General features: G+C 45.6%; 1 protein-coding gene across 2 annotated transcripts in view; it reads right to left on the reverse strand.

The window, feature by feature from the left end:
* The window catches only part of LOC137305733 (ankyrin repeat and fibronectin type-III domain-containing protein 1-like), a 102,635-nt gene that overhangs the window by 29,526 nt on the left and 50,853 nt on the right, over positions 1–22,256 (reverse strand). For both annotated transcript variants that reach the window (XM_067974670.1, XM_067974671.1), the window contains 2 exons: positions 20,251–20,364; positions 12,390–12,487 (listed from right to left, as the gene is read on the reverse strand). In XM_067974670.1, coding sequence (XP_067830771.1) covers positions 12,390–12,487; positions 20,251–20,364 — 212 coding nt within the window. The remainder of the gene's footprint in view (positions 1–12,389; positions 12,488–20,250; positions 20,365–22,256) is intronic.

Consider the following 22,256-nt stretch of genomic DNA (forward strand, 5'->3'; position numbering starts at 1 on the left):
CTCCAATTTTCAGCGCTCCACCATTTACGGCCGTTCCTTCAGCTGCCTAGGCTCGAAGCTCTAGAATTCCCTCCCTCAACCTCTCTTTAATTCCTGGAGACTCCAGGCCAATCCTGGAGGGTTGGCAACTATATTCCCACATGGGGCACTCCTGTTATCAATGTCCTGAGCAGAGGCCTCATGTTTCTCCACTAGAAAGGAGGGAAAATATGATGATTTATCTCAGGTTGCTCTAGTGCTCCCCCACTAGAGGTCAGCTACCAATTAGCACTGCTGAGACCTGGGACCAGTTTCCATTCTCCTCCTGGGAATGGTCCATGGTTTGCAGTAACATGAAAAAATGGAAAAAGAGAAAAGATGATCAAAGTATGAGTTTCAGAGCATGAGTGAGACTAAAACATTGGGATTATTCAATAGATTACATGATGGAAGATGTCGGGTACGAGAGAGATGAGTCTTAGGCTGAAAGGCCTTTTCTCATCCTCAACTTTTCTTGTGACTTGAAAATTACTGCAAAAAAGCCGCCTCTGGTGTTGATAATATAACCCCAAATGTTGCTTCAGGGCAAGTCAAGCCAATAGGACCACGGGAGATAACTTTAAATTAGTGAAAAGTATTTTAAAGCAGATATCGGAAAAAATAGGGCTGAAAATCTGCAGAGGTTGGGGGAAGGGCAGATCCTGGTGTAAGTGCCTGGATTCACCCACCCGCAACCTCCAGAGCTGACCCCATCGAAGTTCACAGGGTCTGGAGATGTCCCTTAATTTAAATGCTAATGGTAGGTATCCATCCGGGGCGTATCTCACGCACTGGCTAGACTGGGGAGGCCTGGAATCCCATCATATGCTGGCTGCTCTGGAGGGCCTACTGGATCACTCCATCAACATCTTAATAGTACCCCCATCGAAGCCCCACCCCATTTTATGAGATGGCTGAAAAATCCTCTAATTTTACCTGAATTTTCAGGGGTCCAGCCCGCGTCCCTAGGTAGGCCCTACCACCGCCATCCCTGAGGACGGTAAACCTTGTTCTTATGGGTGTACCAGCCACCAATCCTCTCACTGGCATTTCCCAGGCCAGGATTTGGGAGTGCCAGATCCCCCAGATCCATCTCTTCTTGTGCCTGTGGCCTTGTCTGGGGCAAGTGGAGGCTTGGCCCTCGATAAGGCAAAGCAGGAGCTCCGACACTATGCCCAGTCTTTGGTTTTTCTGCCACAAGGGCCATGGACCTTTGGCTCTAATGTCTTTACTCAAAAGGTGAATAATCTAAGAGGTAAAGTCTAAGGTGTTGTGGTGTTCATAATGCAATTGGACGTGAGGCTGGGTGATTAGGAACACTAGAAAAATACACTTCCATGGGCTGAATCACCTTTTCGTACTCTTGAGTTTTTTAAAACTCACAGAATCATTGATTCGTGGAGCACACAAGGCCATTCGACCCATCGCACCTGTGCTGGCTCTTTGAAAAAGCTATCCAATTAGTCCCATTCTCCTGCTCATTCCCCATAGCCCTGCAAATTTTTCAAATAATTCGAAGCACAGGTCTTCTATTACACATAACCGGATGTGACTAACAGGCTGATGGACTGACAAACAGCATCAGAAAGGTAGGCAAACATGAACAAAACAGAGATTAGACTTGATCAGGAGTAATAAATGTATACGTTTTTAAATTGAGAAACCTGGACAAAGGGCTAAGTTACAACAAGTAAGCAGGCCATTTGGCCCAACCACTCCGTGTCAGCATTTACCCCCCACGTGACTCACATTTACTTATCCTGTTTCTGTATCTCTGCACTCCCCTTTTCCTTTACCCACCCATCCAATCTAATCCTGAATAGTTTCTGCCTCAGCCACTAACCACACAGCTCGCTGTGCAAAGACGTGTCTCTTGTTCTCTACTGCAGGAAATCTCTCAGGCCAAAAAGAGCAGGAGTGAGGATAAAGTGTGTCAAAAAGTAGTGATTCTACAAGAATGTAGCTCATCGCAGGAAGGGGAGACTGAAGAAAGAACTTGCATTTATATTGCATCTTTCATATCCTCAGGATGTCTCAGAGCACTTTACAGCCAATTAATTATTTTTGAAGCGTAGTCACTGTTTTGTAGGGAAATGCGGCAGCCAATTTGCACACAGTAAGGTCCCACAAATAACCAGTTACAAATGACCAGAATCACCTGTTAATCTGTTTTTGGTGATGTTGGATGAAGGATAAATGTTGGCCAGGACAGCAGGAGATCTTCCCTGCACTTTTTTATATCCACTTCATCAGGCAGGTGGGAACTCAGTCTAACGTCTCATCCGAAAGACGGCACTTCCAACAGTGCAGCATTCCCTCAGTATTGCAATGAAGGATCAGCCTAGGTTATGTTCTCCAGTCCTGGAGTAGGCCTTAAACCCATGACCTTGAGGCAGGAGTGCTACCCACTGAGCCGAGGCTGACATGATAAGGCTGCCGGAGGTAAGGAGTTCCACAGTTCTGGGGTCTTAGAAATGAGTCCTATTAGGTGATGGTGTGATGACCGTTGATGTAGGAGTTTGCTGCATTTCATTACACGCTCTCATTAATTGTTAGAGTCATAGAATTATACAGCACAGAAGGAGGCCATTCGGCCCATCGTGATTGTGCTGGCTCTCTGAAAAAGCTACCAATTAGTCCCACTCCTCATAGCCCCGCAAATTTTTACTTTTTAAGTATTTATCCAATTCCCTTTTGAAAGTTACTATTGATTCTGCTTCCACCGCCCTTTCAGGCAGTGTAGTCCAGATCATAACAATTCGCTCAGTAAAAACATTTCTCCTCAACTCACCCGTGGCTTTTTTGACAATTATATTAAATCTGTGTCCTCTGGTTACCGACCCTCCTGCCAGTGGAAACAGTTTCTCCCTATCTACTCTATCAAAACCCCTCATAATTTTGAACACCTCTATTAAATTGGTCCTTAAACCTTCTCTGCTCGAAGGAGAACAATCCCAGTTCCTCCAGTCTCACATAACTGAAACCCCTCATTCCTGGTACCGTTCTAATAAATCTCCTCTGCACCCTCTCCAAGGCTTTGACATGCTTTCTAAAGTGTGGTTCCCAGAATTGTACACAATATTCCAGCTGAGGCCGAACCAGTAATTGTTCAGTGTGATTCTCATCAGGCTTCAGTGTCACTGCCATATTGGCATCAGTGCCCGTGTGAATACCAACTGCTGGCAAAAACATCCCCAAACAAAATAAAATCACTCCTGTGACAAAGAATTACAAATTGGACAGCAAAGAAACAGGCCATTCGGCCCAACTGGTCTATACCGATGTTTATGCTCCACACGAGCCTCCTCCCACCCTTCTTCATTTAACCCTATCAACACATCCTTCTATTCCTTTCTCCCTCATGTGTTTATCCAGCTTCCCCTTAAAGGCATCTATGCTATTCGCCTCAACTACTCCTTGTGGTAGCGAGTTCCACTTTCTTACCACTCTCTGGGTGAAAAAGCTTCTCCTGAATTCCCTATTGGATTTGTTAGTGACTTTCTTATATTTTGCCCCCTAGTTTTGGTCTCCCCCACAAGTGGAAACATTTTCTCTATGTCTACCCTATCAAACCCCTTCATAATCTTAAAGACCTTTATCATGTCACCCCTCAGTCTTCTCTTTTCTGGAGAAAAGAGCCCCAGCCTGTTCAATCTTTCCTGATAGCTATAACTTCTCATTTCTGGTATCATCCTAGTAAATCTTTTTTGCATCTTCTCCAGTGCCTCCATATCCTTTTTATATTGTGGAGTCCAGAACTGTTTGCAGTACTCCAAGTGTGGTCTAACCAAAGTTCTGTACAAGTTTAGCGTAACTTCTCTGCTTTTCAATCCTATCCCTCTAGAACTGAACCCCAGTGCCATATTTGCTATTTTTATGATCTTATTAACCTGCATCGCTACTTTTAGTGATTTGTGTATCTGTACCCCATGATCTCGCTACTCCTCTATCCTGTTTAAACTCTTTACTGTGACAAAGAATGGATCTCTTAGGGTAAGTACAAGGCAGTGATTTCAGCTCAGGATTCAGATGATTGTTGTGATAAGCTTTTTATACCCATTTTCAGCCATCCTTTGCTCGTCTCTCCTGAAGGCCTTTGATCGATTAGTACAGGGATTTTTCGTCCTTTGACACTCACTGCTGCAGGTCAGGAGCAGCAACACTGACTGATTTTCCCCTCTTGGACCCAGGGGCACTAAGGACAATTGTATACCCACATCCCCCCCCTCCCTCCCCCCACCAATCCTGGCTGAGATCACCCATCACCGGCAAGAGAAATAAAACAAAACAAAACCCGTCTAGATGAAGCTCACACTGCATCTTGAGAAAAGTCCACCACTCGGCGGTTATTTCAAGGCTGTAATCTTATCTCCGGGTTCTGATAACCATTATATCCTTGAGTGACATTATCTAGACTCCCAGATGCAGTTACTGCCTTGCAATGACTCCTAGGCATTGACAGATCTCCGTATAACAAATGTTTGAAAGGGACGGTATCTGATGACATCATAAACCACAATAGGAAAGCTTGCGCAGTTAGTTGATCAATGTCACGAAGGGTCAGAGGTATCCCGCTGCCATAAAATGAATGAAACAAGACCGCGTATGCGACACAAACTAAGGGTGTTAACTCAGGCTGGGGCATAGTTTCACAGGTGGGGGTACATTTATGGCACCTTGCCTCAGTGACCATTCTTCATTTATAGGCCCATTGAGCCTGTGCCGGCTCTTTGAAAGAGCGATCTGATTAGTCCCATTCCCCCGCTCTTTCCTCATAGCCCTGTAAATTTTTTCCCTTAAAGTATGTCACACAGAATTACATCATGGAAACAGGCCATTCGACCCAGCCATGTCCATGTTGGGGTTTATTCTCCACACAAGCAGTCGTCCCAATCCCATGTGCCCATATTCTTTTATCTTTCTTTCCTTCAACCACCTATTCTTAAATGTTGACATGGTCTCTGCTTCAATCACTAACTCAGGTAGTGCATTCCACATTCTCACAACCCTCTGTGTAAAAATGTTTCTCCTGCTTTGTGTCCTAAATCTCTCACATTTAATCTTATATCTATGTCCCCTCATTCTAGATCAGTGTTTGTCAAATAAAACAGTCACTAGCCACGTGTGGCCAATCGGGAATCCAGGTGAGGCTGATCTCAATACTCATTAACACGGTGCATGCGGTGTGAACTTTAATCTTTTGAGCGTTTGTTGGTAAAATAGTAAGACAAAAAGCAGAGTGTCCGATTGTTTTTTGATCATTGTGAGTGCTTGGCCCCGATATTAGCGGGGAGGCGGGATGGCAGCAGGGGGGCGATTGGGCGCATGGATAACCCGCTCAATAAAATCCGTCCGTTCCCCACGCGATCGCAGGTAAATTGGAGCTACTTAATGTGGCTTCCGGGTTTGGTGGGCGGACTGCGCATCACAGGCTGTCAGCTGGAGGAGCTCTATTTAAAGGGGCAGTCCTCCAATGGCTGCTCCTGGAGGAAACACCCAAACAGCACAATGGAGGAGCCCAGGGGCAAGGCTGCTCCTAGATTCAGTGATGCCTCACTCCAGGTGCTACTGGATGGGGTGACGAGGAGGAGGGATGTGTTCTACCCAGCAGATGGGAGGAAGTGGCCTACCTCTGCTACCAAGAAGGCCTGGCTCGAGGTGGCAGAGGAGGTCACCAGCAGCAGCAACATCTCCCGCACCTGGGTCCAATGCAGGAATCGCTTTGATGACCTAACTAGGTCAGCAAAAGTGAGTACACTTACTGATTCTCCTATACTCCGACTTCCACATCACCGCCCCCACCCCCCGACTCATTCTGCACTGCCAACACTACTCTATCACATCACTCCTCACACCCACTCAAAACTCATCCTCAACTTACCTGCACTCCCTCACCACTTCCTCACCTCTCCAGTACTCACCCCACCACTGCCACTCAACCCAATCCTCATACAATGTCATGGCTCTGTCTCATACTCACCCTCTGATGCATCTCTTTCACGGTCAGCCGCACCAAAACCAATGCATTCAGCATTCACCATCACTCATTCCCGCGTCTCTACTTTCTCCCCTTATAGTAGAAGAGAGCCCAGAATGCACGGGAGAGGGTGAGGACCGGAGGAGGGGCCGCAACAGGTAGTCGTGCTCAGAGATGTGGAGCAGGAGGCACTGGAGCTGAGCCGCACCCTCGAGTGCCTGTCCGTCGGGGACGCTGAGACTGGCACCCCACAAACATCTGGTGACAGAACTTTAACATTCAGCACACACAATATCAATTGATGTTAACATGTCTTGCCATCTTCAGCACCTCAACATCTGTGATCATGCTTAATATTTATTGCCTTCTGTTCTCTTACAGGGCCTCCAGCGACTGCTGTAACAGCGGAGGGCGATTCCTCAGAGGACCTGCCGGTCTCTGAGGGTGCACCGTCACATCTGAGCGAGCCATCCACCAGGGCAGAAACACACACCTTGGTGGGTCCCCGTCCGCAGTTAGTTGGGGTCGCACGTGATGAGTTACCACACACGTGAGCACGAGCAGACACTGGTGGCAGGGGCAGCTGTGGCGAGTCTGCATTGGTGGGAGCACTCTTCTCCAGGCTCTGCTCAGCTGGATACAGATGCTGAACCCAGTCTAACCTCTACGGAACTTCAAGCACAGCTCACAAATGAGTCCATTCAGGCCCTGACAATGGCCCTTCGGACTCAGGGTGAACAACATTCTGCCACCTTAAAACAGGCAGGCAGATGCTCTAGCATTGGCCTTACAAGGCTTCACACATGTCCTCCAAACTGTCATCCAGCAGAGTGGTAGGAGTGGTGTGGGCCTGGCCCGGGGTGGGATGATAGCGAAAGGGGACATGGAAGTGGGGATGCCACTCAAAGCGCCCCCATATCTCTCCCGTTGCCCCCCTCTCAACTAATATCTCTCCAGGTGGCCGAGTCTGCCCCTGCACAGGTGTAGGTGGAGCAGTCTTTAGAAGGGCCTTCATGGGCACCGAAACCCAGATGGTGTAGGCCCAAAGCATCTAATCGGTCAGGGCATGAACAAGAGCAACCTGCCACTACCTCTGCTGCAGCCACAGGGGATGGACTACATAGGTGAAGGTTTCGTAAGCACAAAGGGGATGCACAAGGGAGTTTGACGGTTGTTATTTTATTTATATTTGCTTATTGTTAAACGCACATTAAATATTATTATAGTCACCACTACTGCCACATCTTGGCCATTCTTGACTGGCTTCTGTAATAAGGCCTTTTCATGAGGTTCACCATGAACACCCACACTTGATGCTGCCCATTGGGTCACTCTGATTGGGCGTATGTGTAACTACAGGACTGTTTTGTGCAGGGAGTTGGGGGGAGGGGAGAGCTGGTGTGGCCGCTGCTCGATCCAGCTGGTGAGGACTGAAGTCTTCACACTGTCTGATGTTAGGAGAACCGTTCACATATCAGTGACTCCCTGGCCTCATGAGCAGCCAGGTGAGCCGCTGAACTGCCCATGGGTTGCTCCTCCTCCTCCTCCGCCTCCTCCTCCTCCTCCTCCTCAATGTGGGTGGCAGATGTGAATGGGGCCTCCTCAAGCAGCACCCCTCTCTGTTGTGCCATGTTGTGCAGGGCACAACACATGACTATAATGTCTGGTGCGTATTGCAGCGCTCCCCCAGAACGATCAAGGCACCTGAAGCGCATCTTGAGCAGCCCCATAACATGCTCAATTGTAGACCTGGTGGCGATGTGGCTGTCGTTTTATCGATGATGTTGCTCGGTGGTGGGGTTCCTCAGAGGTGTCATGAGCCACTTGTGCAGGAGGTATCCCTTGTCCCTGAGGAGCCAGCCCTTGCAGTTGTTCGGTGCATGGAAGAGGGGCGGGATGTTGGACTCCCAGAGGATGGAGGAATCGTGGCAGCTGCCAGGGTATCTGGCTCACACATGAAGGAATCTTTTGCGGTGGTCACAAACGAGCTGAGTGTTGATGGAGTGATAGCCCTTCCTGTTGATGAACAGTCCTGGCTCGAGTGGAGGTGTTCGTATTGCTATATGGGTGCAATCGATTACACCCTGCACCTGTGGGAAGCCAGCCACTGCGTGGAATCCCACCGCCCTCTCCGTCTGGCTGAGGTCGTCCATGGGGAAGTTGACATAGTGTGAAGCCCTGTGAAACAAGCCGTCGGTGACCTACCTTATGCACTTGTGTGCAGACGACTGAGAGACCCCGGCGATGTTCCCGGTGGCACCCAGGAATGATCCAGAGGCGAAGAAGTTGAGGGCAGTGGTGACTTTGACAACGACAGGTAAGGAAATGCTGCTCGGCCCAGCCGGGAGCAGCTCGGTATGAAGGAGGTTGCAGATGTCCGCGACTACCTGGCAACTGACTCTGAGTTTCAGTAGGCATTGCTCCTCAGAGAGGTCCAGGGAGCTGAGCCTCGGTCTGTAGACCCTATGGGGAGAGTGGTGCCTCCTGCTCTTGTGCAGGTGCCTATGGCGCAGCACTGTGTTGTGGAGCTCCACGTGGCGGAGGTGGACGCCCTGCCTGGTGAGGCTGGTGATGTTGCGCGTCCTCAGATAAAGTGATGAATGCAGCCATGGCACCCCCCCCATCCTGATGGTGTGAGTTTGAGGGGGTCCGCAAAGTAAGTAAATATGTTTACACAGCAGAGTTTTGGGTGGAAAGTAAGAATTTTGAATGGAAACACAGAGGACTTGCAGCCAAAACATTGTCTGAAGTGACAGACTGCCCTGCTGCAATAAATGAGGTTTTCCCCCTACCTGTCAAATAATCCTTTGCATCTCCCACTGGCTGCTGGCTGAAACACGTCTGTTATAACAGAGAGTGTTTCCTGCAGCACGGGAAACACGCTGAGGATCCTTCAAAATTGCACCCCTGCCAAAATGTCTACTCAATCAGGTATCTCAAGTACTTTAACTATGTGTACAAGTAAGTAAATCATCGCACCGGTTTTAATTGCCGGTGAACTCCAGCATTTGGGAGGCGCGCGCACCCTAACGCTTCAATGGGGAACCCGCAAGTCAGTGGGTTGCAGCCGGGCTCCGAACCCGCTCCGGGTTCTACGATTTTAGGCGGCCACCCGCCCCCAGTGCAACCGCTCCATCATCTGAAAATCGGCCCCCTTTACTCCCTTGTTTACAGAGTGGTGGTAAACATTTGTTAAGTAAATATACACATAAGTACATTTACCCGTATTGTGTGTAAGACGTTTTCTGTTAAAATTAGTGCATGTGGTGAAAACGGTGTCGCCGTAGTTACACCTGTGACTAGTCAGCGATTTCTCTTGGACAATATTGATCTAGCCTCTTAACCACTGGAAACAATCTGTTTCTATCTACTCTGTCACAAGCCTTCATAATTCTAAACACCTAGAACCATAGAACCATAGAAAAGATACAGCACAGAAGGGGGCCATTCGGCCCATTGTGTCCGCACCAGCTTGAAGAACAACCAGGTGCCCATTCTAATCCCACCTTCCAGCACCCGGTCCGTAGTCCTGCAGCTTACAGCACTTTAGTTGCAGGTCCAGGTACTTTTTAAAAGAGTTGAGGGTCCCTGCCTCTACCACCAATTCGAGCAGCGAATTCCATACACCCACCACCCTCTGGGTAAAAAAGTTTTTCCTCATGTCCCCTCTAATCCTTCCACCAATCAGCTTAAATCTATGTCCTCTGGTTCTTGAACTCTCCGCTAGGGGAAACAGGTACTTCCTGCCTACTCTATCTGGGCCCCTCATAATTTTGTACACCTCAATCAAGTCTCCCCTCAGCCTCCTCTGCTCCAAGGAAAACAAACCCAGCCTATCCAATCTCTAGTCGTAGCTGCAATTTTCAAGCCCTGGCAAAATTCTTGTAGATCTTCTCCGCACTCTCTCCAGAGCAATTATGTCCTTCCTGTAATGTGGTGACCAGAACTGCGCATAATACTCCAGCTGTGGCCTTACCAGCATTTTATACAGTTCCATCATTACATCCCTGCTTTTGTATTCTATACCTCGGTTAATAACGGAGAGCATTCCGTATGCCCTCTTCACAACCTTATCTACCTGTACTGCCACCTTCAGGGACCTATGCACATGCACTCCAAGGTCTCTCACTTCCTCTGCCCCTCTCAATATATTCCCGTTTACTGTGTATTCCCTTTTACAGTTTGCCCCTCCTAAGTGCATTACCTCACATTTCTCCGGGTTGAACTCCATTTGCCACTTTTCCGCCCACTCCACCAACCCATTGATATCTTCTTGGAGTCTACAACTATCCTCTTCACTATCAACTACACGGCCAATTTTTGTGTTGTCTGCAAATTTGCCAATCATGCCCCCTACATTCAAGTCCAAATCATTAATATATACCACAAACAGCAAGGGACCCAACACTGAGCCCTGTGGCACACCACTGGAAACGGATTTCCATTCGCAAAGACATGCATTGACTTTTACCCTTTGTTTCCTGTTACTGAGCCAATTTTGGATCCAATTCACCACATTTCCTTGTATCCCATGGGCTTTTACCTTTCTGACCAGTCTGCCATGTGGGACCTTGTCAAATGCCTTACTAAAATCCATGTAGACAACATCCACTGCACTACCCTCATCAATCCTCCTTGTCACTTCCTCAAAGAATTTAATCAGATTTGTAAGGCATGACCTTCCCTGAACAAATCCATGCTGACTATCCCTGATTAAACCATGCCTTTCCAAGTGACAGTTTATCCTATCTCTCAATATTGATTCTAATAGTTTGCCCACCACCGAGGTAAGACTGACCGGCCTATAATTGTTTGGCCTTTCCCTTGAACCCTTTTTAAACAATAGTACTATGTTTGCAGTCTTCCAGTCCTCCGGAACCTCCTCTGTATCTAGTGTGGATTGGAAAATGATCCTCAGAGCATCCGCTATTTCCTCCCTGGCTTCCTTCAATAGCCTAGGAAACAATCCATCCGGCCCTGGTGACTTTATCAACTTTCAAGGATTCCAGTCCTTCCAGTGCTTCCTCTCTCGTAATGTTTACCTTATCCAATATTTCACACCTCTATCAAATCATCCCTTCTGTTATAATTAATACAGTCCCAATTTTTCAAGTTTTTCTTCATATTTGTGTTCCCTTTTCCCAGGCAACATTCTAGTGAATCTGTACTGTAATCTCGCTATTGCCTCCAAATCCTTCCTATAGTGTGGAGCCCAAAACTGCACACAGTACTCCCACTGTGGTCTTAATAAGGTTTTACAGAAATTCACTATAAAAGAAAAAAGACTTGTATTTATGTAGCGCCTTTCATGGCCTCAGGATATCCCAAAGCACTTTACAGCCAATGAAGTACTTTTGAAATGTAGTCACTGTTGTAATGTAGGAAATTTGCTCACAGCAAGTCCCAAAAACAACACTGTGATCATCTGTTTTTAGTTGAGCAATAAATATTGGCCAGGACTCCGGGGAGAACTCCCCTGCTTTTCATCGAAATTGTGCCATAGGATCTTTTACATCCAACTGAGAGGTTTAACATCTTATCCGAAAGACGGCACCTTCAACAGTGCAGCACTCCCTTAATACTGCCCTGGAGTGTCAGCCTATATTTTGTGCTTAAGTCCCTGGAGTGGGACTAGAACCCACAACCTTCTGACACAGAGGTTGACACTGGTCTATGCCAGTGTTTATGCTCCACACCTGACTTCAATAAAACAAAAACTGAGCCATCTGGAGTGCATGCATATTTTTACATATCAATTTATATTAGAAATCATGAACATAGCACTCATTTCTTGAAAGTGTCACACTTCAACTCTGACACTTCAGATCTCATAGTTCAGCATATCCTCTGACCATGAGTGACACAACATTGGATTTGTGAGTATATTTATAAATATATATACAAATAATGAGTTGGAGTGTGTTGTAGGTTACAAGGTTGTAGTACAAGCAAAAGTGAAACTCTAGTTGTTCATTAACATGATCTGAACGGGGATATCAGCAGGACAACCAGATCCAGAATTGCTGAGAGGTAAAAGTCCTCATGAATGGATATCAGAGAAAGTTCATGTTGAATTTTCAGGTAAATGTAAGGAATCTTACAACACCAGGTTTTCGTCCAACTGTTCTTTTAGAAAATCACAAGCTTTCGGAGGCTTTTCCCTCCGAAAAGTCTCCGAAAGCTTGTGATTTTCTAATAAAACAGTTGGACTATAACCTGGTGTTGTAAGATTCCTTACATTTGTCAACCCCAGTCCATCACCGGCATCTCCACATCACAACTTTCAGGTAGTGTGAGTTGTGAATCTGAATTTACAGTTTCAGTATCAGCAAAAGATAAAAGATAAAAGATAAGGACCAAACACAAGTCAAGAGTCTATCCTGCTGCCACTGACCGTATTGAGGCCTTCGATTGTATACTGCAGCGTTTTCAGATCCTCGACAATAGCAGTTCCTGCTATGGTTTCAAAAGTGTCAGAGTAACTCCACTCCACTGAAAGAGATGGACACATGAACACCGTCAATCTAGGGAACTGTCTTGATGTCACCTACCCACTACACCGTCCTTGATTTATTTCATCCTCCAATTTCTAAACTAAGCCAGCTAGCTTAAATATCGATTCCAGATACAGATTCATCTAGAGCGTAGGATGAGGAATTACCTTTATATACACACACACACGCACGCACACACGCACGCATAGCCAGGCATCCCTTTCCCATCTTTCCACTGTGTCATATCTCGCTCCTTTAGACCAAGGGTGGTAATGTTAGAGTGAAAAATTAAGGCATTGATGCATAGCCTGAACCTAAAAGCATTCTTACCATGGAATGTTTGTAGACATCTAGGTGAAACTAATGTTGAGTCAATCAGTTGACTTCCTCAATATGTATTCTCCTTGCAAAGGAAAAGGTTGGACACAATCAGCGGCAAAGAAGTGCCACAGAGGCAGGAGCAGCAACCACCGGGCCCTCATGCAATACGAGGAATAAGCATTTCAATTCCTCGACAGACACATTGGCGAGGCAGTGGGAGATGAGGAGGTTGGAGGGGAGCTGCCAGGATTGGGTTTGTAATGGAGTGGATCATCTATTGTACAGTGAAATGTTACTGTCTGCGGACATTTCCCTCAATTTTAAGGCCTCCCATTATTGCTCAGTCACTTTTTCTAAGTCACGTGTGACAGGCCACTTTTTGTGACCCTGCTCGGTGCTGCACTCATACCAGAAGACTGGTCTGAAGAGTTTCCTGTCTCCAGAGCAACAACTTAAGAACCAACCTCACTGACACTGTCATATCACCTTACTTATTCAAGCACCAGCCCAGATACACCCACTTGGGAGGGATGTAAATAGCGAGGGATAGGGTATCTCACAGGGTGACACACACACCAATGAGAAGGAGGACCTCTAAGGAGAAGAGGAAGAACATAGGAACAGGAATAGGCCATTCAGCTTCTTGAGCCTGCTCTGCCATTCAATTAGATAATGGCTGATCTGTATCTTAATTCCATTTACCTGCCTTTGCTCCATATCACTTGATATCTTTTCCTAACAAAAATCTATCAATCTCAGTCTTGAAAGCTCCAATTGTCCCAGCATCCACAGCCTTTTGGGGGAGAGAATTCCAGATATCTACTACACTTTGTGTGAAGAAGTGCTTCCTGATATCCCTCCTGAAATGCCTGGCTCTAATTTTAGGGTTATAGCCCCTCAATCTTGATTTCCCCCACCAGTGGAAAGAGTTTCACTGTATCTACCCTATCGAATCCTTTTAACATTTTAAACACCTCGATCAGATCACCCCTCAATCTCCTACACTCAAGGGAACACAAGCCTAGTTTATGCAACCTGGCTTCATAATTTAACCCTTTAAGCCTTGGTATCATTCTCGTGAATCTGTGCTGCACCCTTTCCAAGGCCAATATAGCATTCCTGAGGTGCGGTGCCCAAAACTGAAGACGGTGCTTCAGATGGGATCTGACCAAGGCTCCATACAACCGAAGCATAACTTCCACCTCTTTGTATTCCAGCCCCCTTAAGATTAAGGCCAACATTCCATTAGCCTTTTTGATTGCTTTTTGTACCTGTCCACTAGCTTTAAATGATTTGAGTACTTGGACTCTCAAATCACTTTGCTCCTCAACAGTTCCATGTAGAAAATACCCTGATTTATCTTTCTTAGGTCCAAAGTGGATGACCTCACACTTGCCCACATTAAACTCCATCTGCCATAGTTTTGCCCATTCATTTAATCTGTCTATGTCCCTTTGCAACTTTCTGCTCCCATCTCCACTACTTACTGTCCCTCCTAATTTAGTGTCATCTGCAAACTTGGATATGCAACTCTCTATTCCTTCATCCAAGTCATTAATAAATATGGTAAAAAGTTGAGGCTCCTGGAGAATGCCACTGGTCACATCCTGCCAATCTGAGTACATACCTTATATGCCCACTCTCTGTGTCCTACCTCCAAACCAATTTCCAACCCAAGTCAAAAGGCTCCTCCAATTCTGTGCGCTCTCATTTTTGTCAATAACCTTTGTGTGGATTGTTATTGTATGCCTTTCGGAAGTCCATATAGATAACATCCACATAGATAACATCAATAGACACTCCTTTGTCTACCTTATCAGTGACTGCCTCAAAAAATTCAACTAGATTAGTCATGCACGACCTACCCTTTAACAAAGCCATGTTGGCTCTCTGATCAGTTCATATTTGCTCAAGTGCTCAGTCACTCTATCCGTAATGACAGATTCTAGTAGCTTCTCCACAACTGACATTAAACTGACAGTTCTTAAACAATGGAGAAACATTAGCAATTTTCCAGTCTAACGGCACAATTCCTGAATCAAGAGAGCTTTGAAAGATTATGACTAACGCAGCTGTAATTTCCTCACCTACTTCTTTTAATGCCCTGGGGTGGAAACCATAAAGTCCTGGAGATCTATTTATCCTAAGTACCATTATTTTCATAGAATCATAGTATCATGGAAATTTACGGCACAGAAGGAGGCCATTTGGCCCATCGTGTCTGTGCTGGCCGAAAAAGAGCAATCCAGTCTAACCCCACTTTTGGCCCATAGCCTTGTAGGTTATGGCACTTCAAGTGCATATTCAAGTACTTTTTAAATGCGATGAGGGTTTCTGCCTCTACCACTCTTTCAGGCAGTGAGTTCCAGACCCCCACTACCTCTGGGTGAAAAAAATTCTGCTCAGGTCCCCTCTAATCCTTCTACCAATTACTTTAAATCTCTGCCCCTTGTTTACTGACCTCTCTGCTAAGGGAAATAGGTCCTTCCTATCCACTCTATCTAGGCCCCTCATAATTTTATACATGTCAATTAAATCTCCCCTCAGCCTCCTTTGTTTCAAAGAGAACAACCCCAGCCTATCCAATCTTTCCTCAAAGCTAAAATTCTCCAGTCCTGGCAACATCCTCGTAAATCTCCTCTGTACCCTCTCTAGTGCAATTACATCTTTCCTGTAATGTGTTGACTAGAACTGTACGCAGTACTCTAGTTGTGGCCTAACCAATTTTTTATATAGCTCTAGCATAACCTCCTTGCTCTTATATTCTATGCCTCAGCTACTAAAGGAAATTATCTTGTATGCCGTCTTAACCACCTTATCTACCTGTCCTGCTACCTTCAGGGATCTGTGGACATGGACTCCAAGGTCACTCTGTTCCTCTACACCTCTCAGTATCCTCCCATTTATTGTGTATTCCCTTGCCTTGTTTGCCCTCCCCAAATGCACTTCTTGGGATTGAATTCCATTTGCCACTTTTCTGCTCACCATACGGCCAATTTTTGTATCATCTGCAAACTTCTTAATTATGCCCCCTATATTTAAGTCTAAATCATTGATATATCCCACAAAAAGCAAGGGGTCTAGTACTGAGCCCTGTGGAACCCCACTGGAAACAGCCTTCCAGTCACAAAACCACCTGTCGACCATTTCCCTTTGTTTCCTGTCACTGAGCCAATTTTGGATGCAACTTGCCACTTTCCCTTGGATCCCATGGGTTTTTACTTTCCTGACCAGTCTGCCATGTGGGACCTTGTCAAAAGCCTTGTAGACTACATCAAACACGCTACCCTCATCGACCCTCCTTGTTACCGCCTCAAAAAATTCAATCAAGTTAGTCAGACATGCCCTTCCCTTAACAAACCCATGCTGACTGTCCTTGATTAATCCGTGCCTTTCTAAATGACGATTAATACTGTCCCTCAGAATTTTTTCCAATAATTTGCCCACCACCAAGGTTAGACTGACTGGCCTGTAATTACTCGATCTATCCCTTTCTCCCTTTTTAAACAATGGTACAACTTTAGCAGTCCTCCAGTCCTCCGGCACCAGGCCTGTAGCCAGAGAGGATTGGAAAATGATGGTCAGAGCCTCCGCGATTTCCTCCCTTGCTTCTCTTAACAGCCTGGGATACATTTCATCCGAGCCTGGCGATTTATCTACTTTCGAAGATGTTAATCCCCTTAATACTTCCTCCCTCACTATGTTTATCCCAAGCATTACTCCATTTTCTCCATTACCATATTTTTTACAAATATCGAATGCAATAAGTTCCTCCCTTTGATTTATTTTTAGTTTCCTTTCTATCACTGGTATTTTCTTCTCTTTGTCTACTGTGAAAATGGGTACAAAGTAATCGTTTACTAAATCTGCCATTACCTTGTTATCTATTACAATATTATGTGCGTCTGTCTTTAATGGGCCCACATCTCCCTTAGCCACTCTCTTACTCTTAATATATTTATAAAAACCTTTACTATTAGCCTTTATATTACTTCATATTCCCTTTTTGTAGCTCTTAATATTTTCCTTGTGTCCCTTTGTTGTTTTCTATATATCTCCCTGTCCTCCCAGGATTGTTAGTACAGTTGATTGTTGAAGTACAAAAACATCATGGCAGCTTCCTGCGTAGCAAGATTGGGTGATGGGCATCACACACTAGCTGTTCATTAATGGAATGATACCCCTTTCTGTTGATGAAATATTCAGGAATTTCAATACCGCAGAGTTTCCATCAATCACACCCTGAACCTGGAGGATTCCTGCTGTTTGATGAAGGCTCATTGCTCGTTATCATTGCTCGGCAGCGTCCATACAGTAGGATATTAATTGAGATGCCAACTTGAAGAGAGCATCAATCACCTTCTTGATACAGTGGTGCACTGCCGATTGACTTTATGTGACTGAGATCAACTGAGGTTGCCTGGAATTGACACAGTGGCATAGAAATTTAGGGCTTTGATCACTTTTACAGCCACTGACAAATGGAATGAGTCCGCTGCCTCTGCAATAGCCTCTGGTGGGAAGAGCGGCCTTCAAACACGGCCTCGTGGACAAATTAAGGTAGGACCAGTAGATTGGATATTGACAGGTAGGGTGAAGTGGCCTTCTGTGGTGTAGCACTCTCTTTATTTCCATCCTGTCGCTCATGTCCTCATCATCCTCTTGCTCATGGCACAGGAACAAGGATAGTCCCATTGGGAAATCCAATTCCTTGCCCCGAAATGCTACAAAAGTTTTTTGTACTAATGGTAAAGTTCAGGACTATTAAGTGTCTGAGATGAAGCATGGCTCCCAAAATCATAGTCTATCAAAGACTGCAGGTTTACAGCAGCACCTGAGGCTCTGACCTTTGCTTTGATCTCCCATCTCTGGCACTGGCCACCCATCACCATTTTAGGGTTAAATTATGAGGACAGGTTGCATAGACTAGGCTTGTATTCCCTCGAGTATAGAAGATTACAGGGTGATCTAATTGAGGTGTTTAAGATAGATAGAGAGAAACTATTTCCTCTGGCGGGAGAGTCCAGAACAAGGGAGCATAACCTTAAAATTAGAGCTAGGCCTTTCAGGGGTGATGTCAGGAAGCACTTCTTCACACAAAGGGTAGTGGTAATCTAGAACTCTCTCCCCCAAAAAGCTGTTGAGACTGGGGGGGTCAATTGAAAATTTCCAAACTGAGATTGATAGATTTTTGTTCGGCAAGGGTATTAAGGGTTACGGAACCAAGGCAGGTAGATGGAATTAAGATACATATCTGCCATGATCTAATTGAATGGTGGAACAGGCTCGAGGGGCTGAATGGTCTATTTCTGTTGCTATGTTTACAGTGATGTTGATTGCAGTGGTAGTACATAATTGCAAACCAAGGTAAATAGCCCATTAAGCAAACTTTGCCCACCCCCCATACGATGAGGTGGGCTCATAGTGGCCGGCCTCACTTACTGATGGCTTCCCCTGAAGAAAGTTATGATGGACTCTTTTTGGAGCAAAGTCTCGGTGGGACAACTCACCACCTTATTTTCCCTCAATTGCTACCTCTACACTGCCCGTTTGTGGTTGGGTTTAGCGAGGGAAACTTAGTCCACGCTCTCTTTGTATTGAAGAGAAAGCAATTCCGTCATCCCGTAGTTTCTTGATGCTGTGGAATCTGTTGCTTATATTGTGGGGCAATTTCCACAGCTACCAAGCAACACCAGATTGATTCCTGGGATGAGAGGGCTGACCTATGAGGAGAGATTAAGTAGAATTGGCCCATACTAGTTTAAAAGAATGAGAGGTGATCTCATTGAAACATATAAGATTCTGGGGGGGCTTGACAGGGTAGATACCGAGAGGTTGTTTCCCCTGGCTGGAGAGTCTAGAACTAGAGGATATGGTCTCAGGTTAAGGGGTCGGTCCTTTAAAACTGAGATGAGGAGGAATTTCTTCACTCAGAGGGTTGTGAATCTTTGGAATTCTCTACCCCAGAGGGCTGTGGATGCTCAGTCATTGAGAATATTAAAGACTGAGATCGATAGATTTTTGGACTCAAGGGTAATCAAGGGATATGGGGATTGGGCGGGAAAGTGGACTTGAGGCCAAAGATCAGCCATGATCTTATTGAATGGCGGAGCAAGTTCGAGGGTCCGTATGACCTACTCCTGCTCCTATTTCTTATGTTCTAATGTTCTTAACAGCCATTGGCTGAGGAAGGTCCATACAGGTCAGCGTTTGGAGAATCTTATCACTAACCTCTGTGGATGGGTTGAGCAGCTCAGCAGGCTGCTGCCCAGAGAATGGGAGCCTCACTCTGCAGTAACAACAACAACCTGCATTTATATAGTGCCTTTAATGTAGTAAAAATGTCCTAAGGTGCTTCACAGGAATGTAATCAGACACAAATATAGCACAGAGTCACATAAAGAGATAATAGGGCAGGTAAGGTCTAGGAGGTAGGTCAAGGAGCCTCTTAAAGGATGAGAAAGAGGTAGAGAGATGGACAGGTTTAGGGAGGGAATTCCAGTTTAGGGTCTAGGTAGCCGAAATTCCAGAGTTTAGGGCCTAGGTAGCCGAAATTCCAGAGTTTAGGGTCTAGGTAGCTGAAATCCCAGAGTTTAGGGTCTAGGTAGCTGAAATTCCAGAGTTTAGGGTCTAGGTAGCTGAAATTCCAAAGTTTAGGGTCTAGGTAGCTGAAATTCCAAAGTTTAGGGTATAGGTAGCTGAAATTCCAGAGTTAGGGTCGAGGCAGCAGCAGTATTAATTCTTGCTGCTGGGCTGGTGCTGCCTCTAGAAGCATCAGTATAAAAAGACTCATCACCTGACCTACCCTACAGTTCTTGTTGAATCTGCACTGGCAGCTCCATGAAGTAAAGGTGCAGTTTGTCTTGCATGGCCAATCTTTCTTTTAATCGGATGTTTTTTCTATCCGATTTTCTCTGCCTCTCTTTTGAAGGCGCTGCTATCTCTTGCACTGGTCCAGTTATACATTTGGCAGTTGCCCTCCTGTTCCTTGCCCAAGTCGCCATTGTCATTGTGTGACAGAGAGTGCGAGCAGGCTTTTTGGCCATTGGGGAAGAATCACAACTGAGCACAATCTTGTCCTCACTCAGTCTCACATACACGCGTGTCCAGCAGGGTCACTAGATAGCGATTAGGACCTGCAACCTTAGTCGATTTTCCCCTCCCTAAACCAGGGGCACTGAGGCCAATTATAGGCCCGTGACTGACTCCACAGCTGAGATTTCTCAGTATGGACTGCAGATTGAATATGGTACCTTCCCTGGTCTGTAATGTTCAGCTACTCACTGCCTTAACCAGCTTACCCATCGCTAGAGGTATTAAAGGAAAAAAATTCTGGAAAGCCTGCTCAAAAATTAAGACAGTTGGCAACTCTACATCGGACCAGTAACAGCAGTGATAGCAGTCACATCTAAAGCAAAGCACCAATTTTTTTAAAATTACCTTTATATCGGGTGATTATCAAGGAATTGGTCCTTGCTGGTTCCTGGAATGTGACTGTAAGGGATGTACTGCCAGTTACCGACAAGTACACATTCCCTGGAGAATCAGGAACATCTGTTGGAAAAAAAGAGATTAACTCAGGTCATCCTCTCATTCAATATTAATCTGAACCTGCCACAGACTGTTGACAGGTACAGGGAAATGACTGTCTCCCTGGGATGGGTGGTTTAGCAGGGTTTTTTTTAGCTTACATACTGTGACACTGAAACAAACACTAATATTACATTAATTATGGGGTATGGAATTAAGGGGAGGGTGACAAATTGGACTCGAAGGGTGGAAACGGAGAGTAGGAGTTAAGGGCAGTTTCTCAGAGTAGTTGGTGGGTAGCGATGTCGCACAGGGTTCTGTTCTGGGACCACTTTTCTGCACTGTGTCCATCAAGGGGACACTGTCCAAATTTGCACATGGTACTAAAATAGGAGGCACATTAAATAATTCTGCGGATCAAAGGATGGCACAAGGGGCTATTGATAAGATGGTTGAATGGGCTAAAAAGTGGCAGAAGAAACTCAATATCAGTAAATAGGAACATTGGAATTGCTAGATGGAAAAAGATTAGTTCACCTTCTACCATCCTGGTGGTCATGTGATACAACGATAATGGAGGTGTTTACTAATTATAGCAATCAATCAATTAATCTACAAAAGACCCAGACCTGACATGAGGAAAACCCCAGTGGTGGACGGCTTTGGTAACCATAGGTCCAAAGTCACCTGTTCCTCCCAAGCATGTTACACTTACCACGTCATGTCTCAAAATACTCATATACCGTATTGCAAAATGTTATTTTCTGAAAAAAACTGTCTAATTTGCATTTGAATGAATCAATACTAACTGCTTGCACCGTCTCCCTAGGGACCCTGTTCCACAGATTGGCCACTCACTCATTGAAATATTGTTTCCGCAGACTGGTTCTGAATTTACCCCCCCATTCAAGCGCAGGCCGTGTCCACTGGTTCTACTGTTCTGGACAAGGTGAAACAGCTTGTCCAGATTCTAAAGGGACTGGACATTATCCAGTCCCTTTAGAATCCTAAAAACAGCCATCATATCATATGTGAGATGATACCTTTTGGCCCAAGGCTTCCTTGCAAGGTCTGGAGGAACCCCTCCTGGCCCACAAGGAACCCTAAAATGAAACTTTAAAACTTACCTTCTGGGCCTCTTCTGGCAAGGTGCTGTGCTTGGTACACCCCCAGACCAGCACACTGAGATCACAAACTCACCATTTACTGAGGCACAGGTGTGAAACCATTTCCTCATCATTCTGTGCCATTTCTTTTATTTTCTCACTCTGTGGATAATCCTTTGGTGAGAGGATGGCAGGCAATCTGCTCTCACCACTGCGCCGATTCTGCTCTTAAACATATCATAGAATCATACAGCGCAGAAGGAGACCATTCGTCTCATCGTGCCTGTGCCGGCTCTCTGAAAGAGCTATCCAATTAGTCCCACTCCCCCGCTCTTTCCCCATAGACCTGCACATTTTTCCTTTTCAAGTATTTATCTAGTTCCTTTTTGAAAGTTACTATTGAATCTGCTTCCACTGCCCTTTCAGGCAGCGCATTCCAGATCATCATAACTCGCTGTGTAAAAAAATGTCTCCTCATCTCCCCCCCTGGCTTTTTTGCCAATTATCTTAAATCTGTGCTTTCTGGTTATCGATCATCCTGCCGGTGGAAACAGTTTTTCTCTACCTACTCTACCGAAACCCCTCATAATTTTGAACACCTCTATTAGTTCTCCCCATACTGCTTCTCTGCCCTAAGGAGAACAATCCCAGCTTCTCCAGTCTCACCACATAACTGAAGTCCCTCATCCCTGGTACCATTCTAGTAAAACTCCTCTGCACCCTCTCCAAGGCCTTGATATACACCCAAAAGTGTGGTGCGTAGAGTCAGCCACAATACTCTAGCCGAGGTCTAACCATATGTCAGAACGT

Source organism: Heptranchias perlo, chromosome 40, assembly GCF_035084215.1.
Source record: "Heptranchias perlo isolate sHepPer1 chromosome 40, sHepPer1.hap1, whole genome shotgun sequence".
Taxonomy (NCBI): domain Eukaryota; kingdom Metazoa; phylum Chordata; class Chondrichthyes; order Hexanchiformes; family Hexanchidae; genus Heptranchias; species Heptranchias perlo.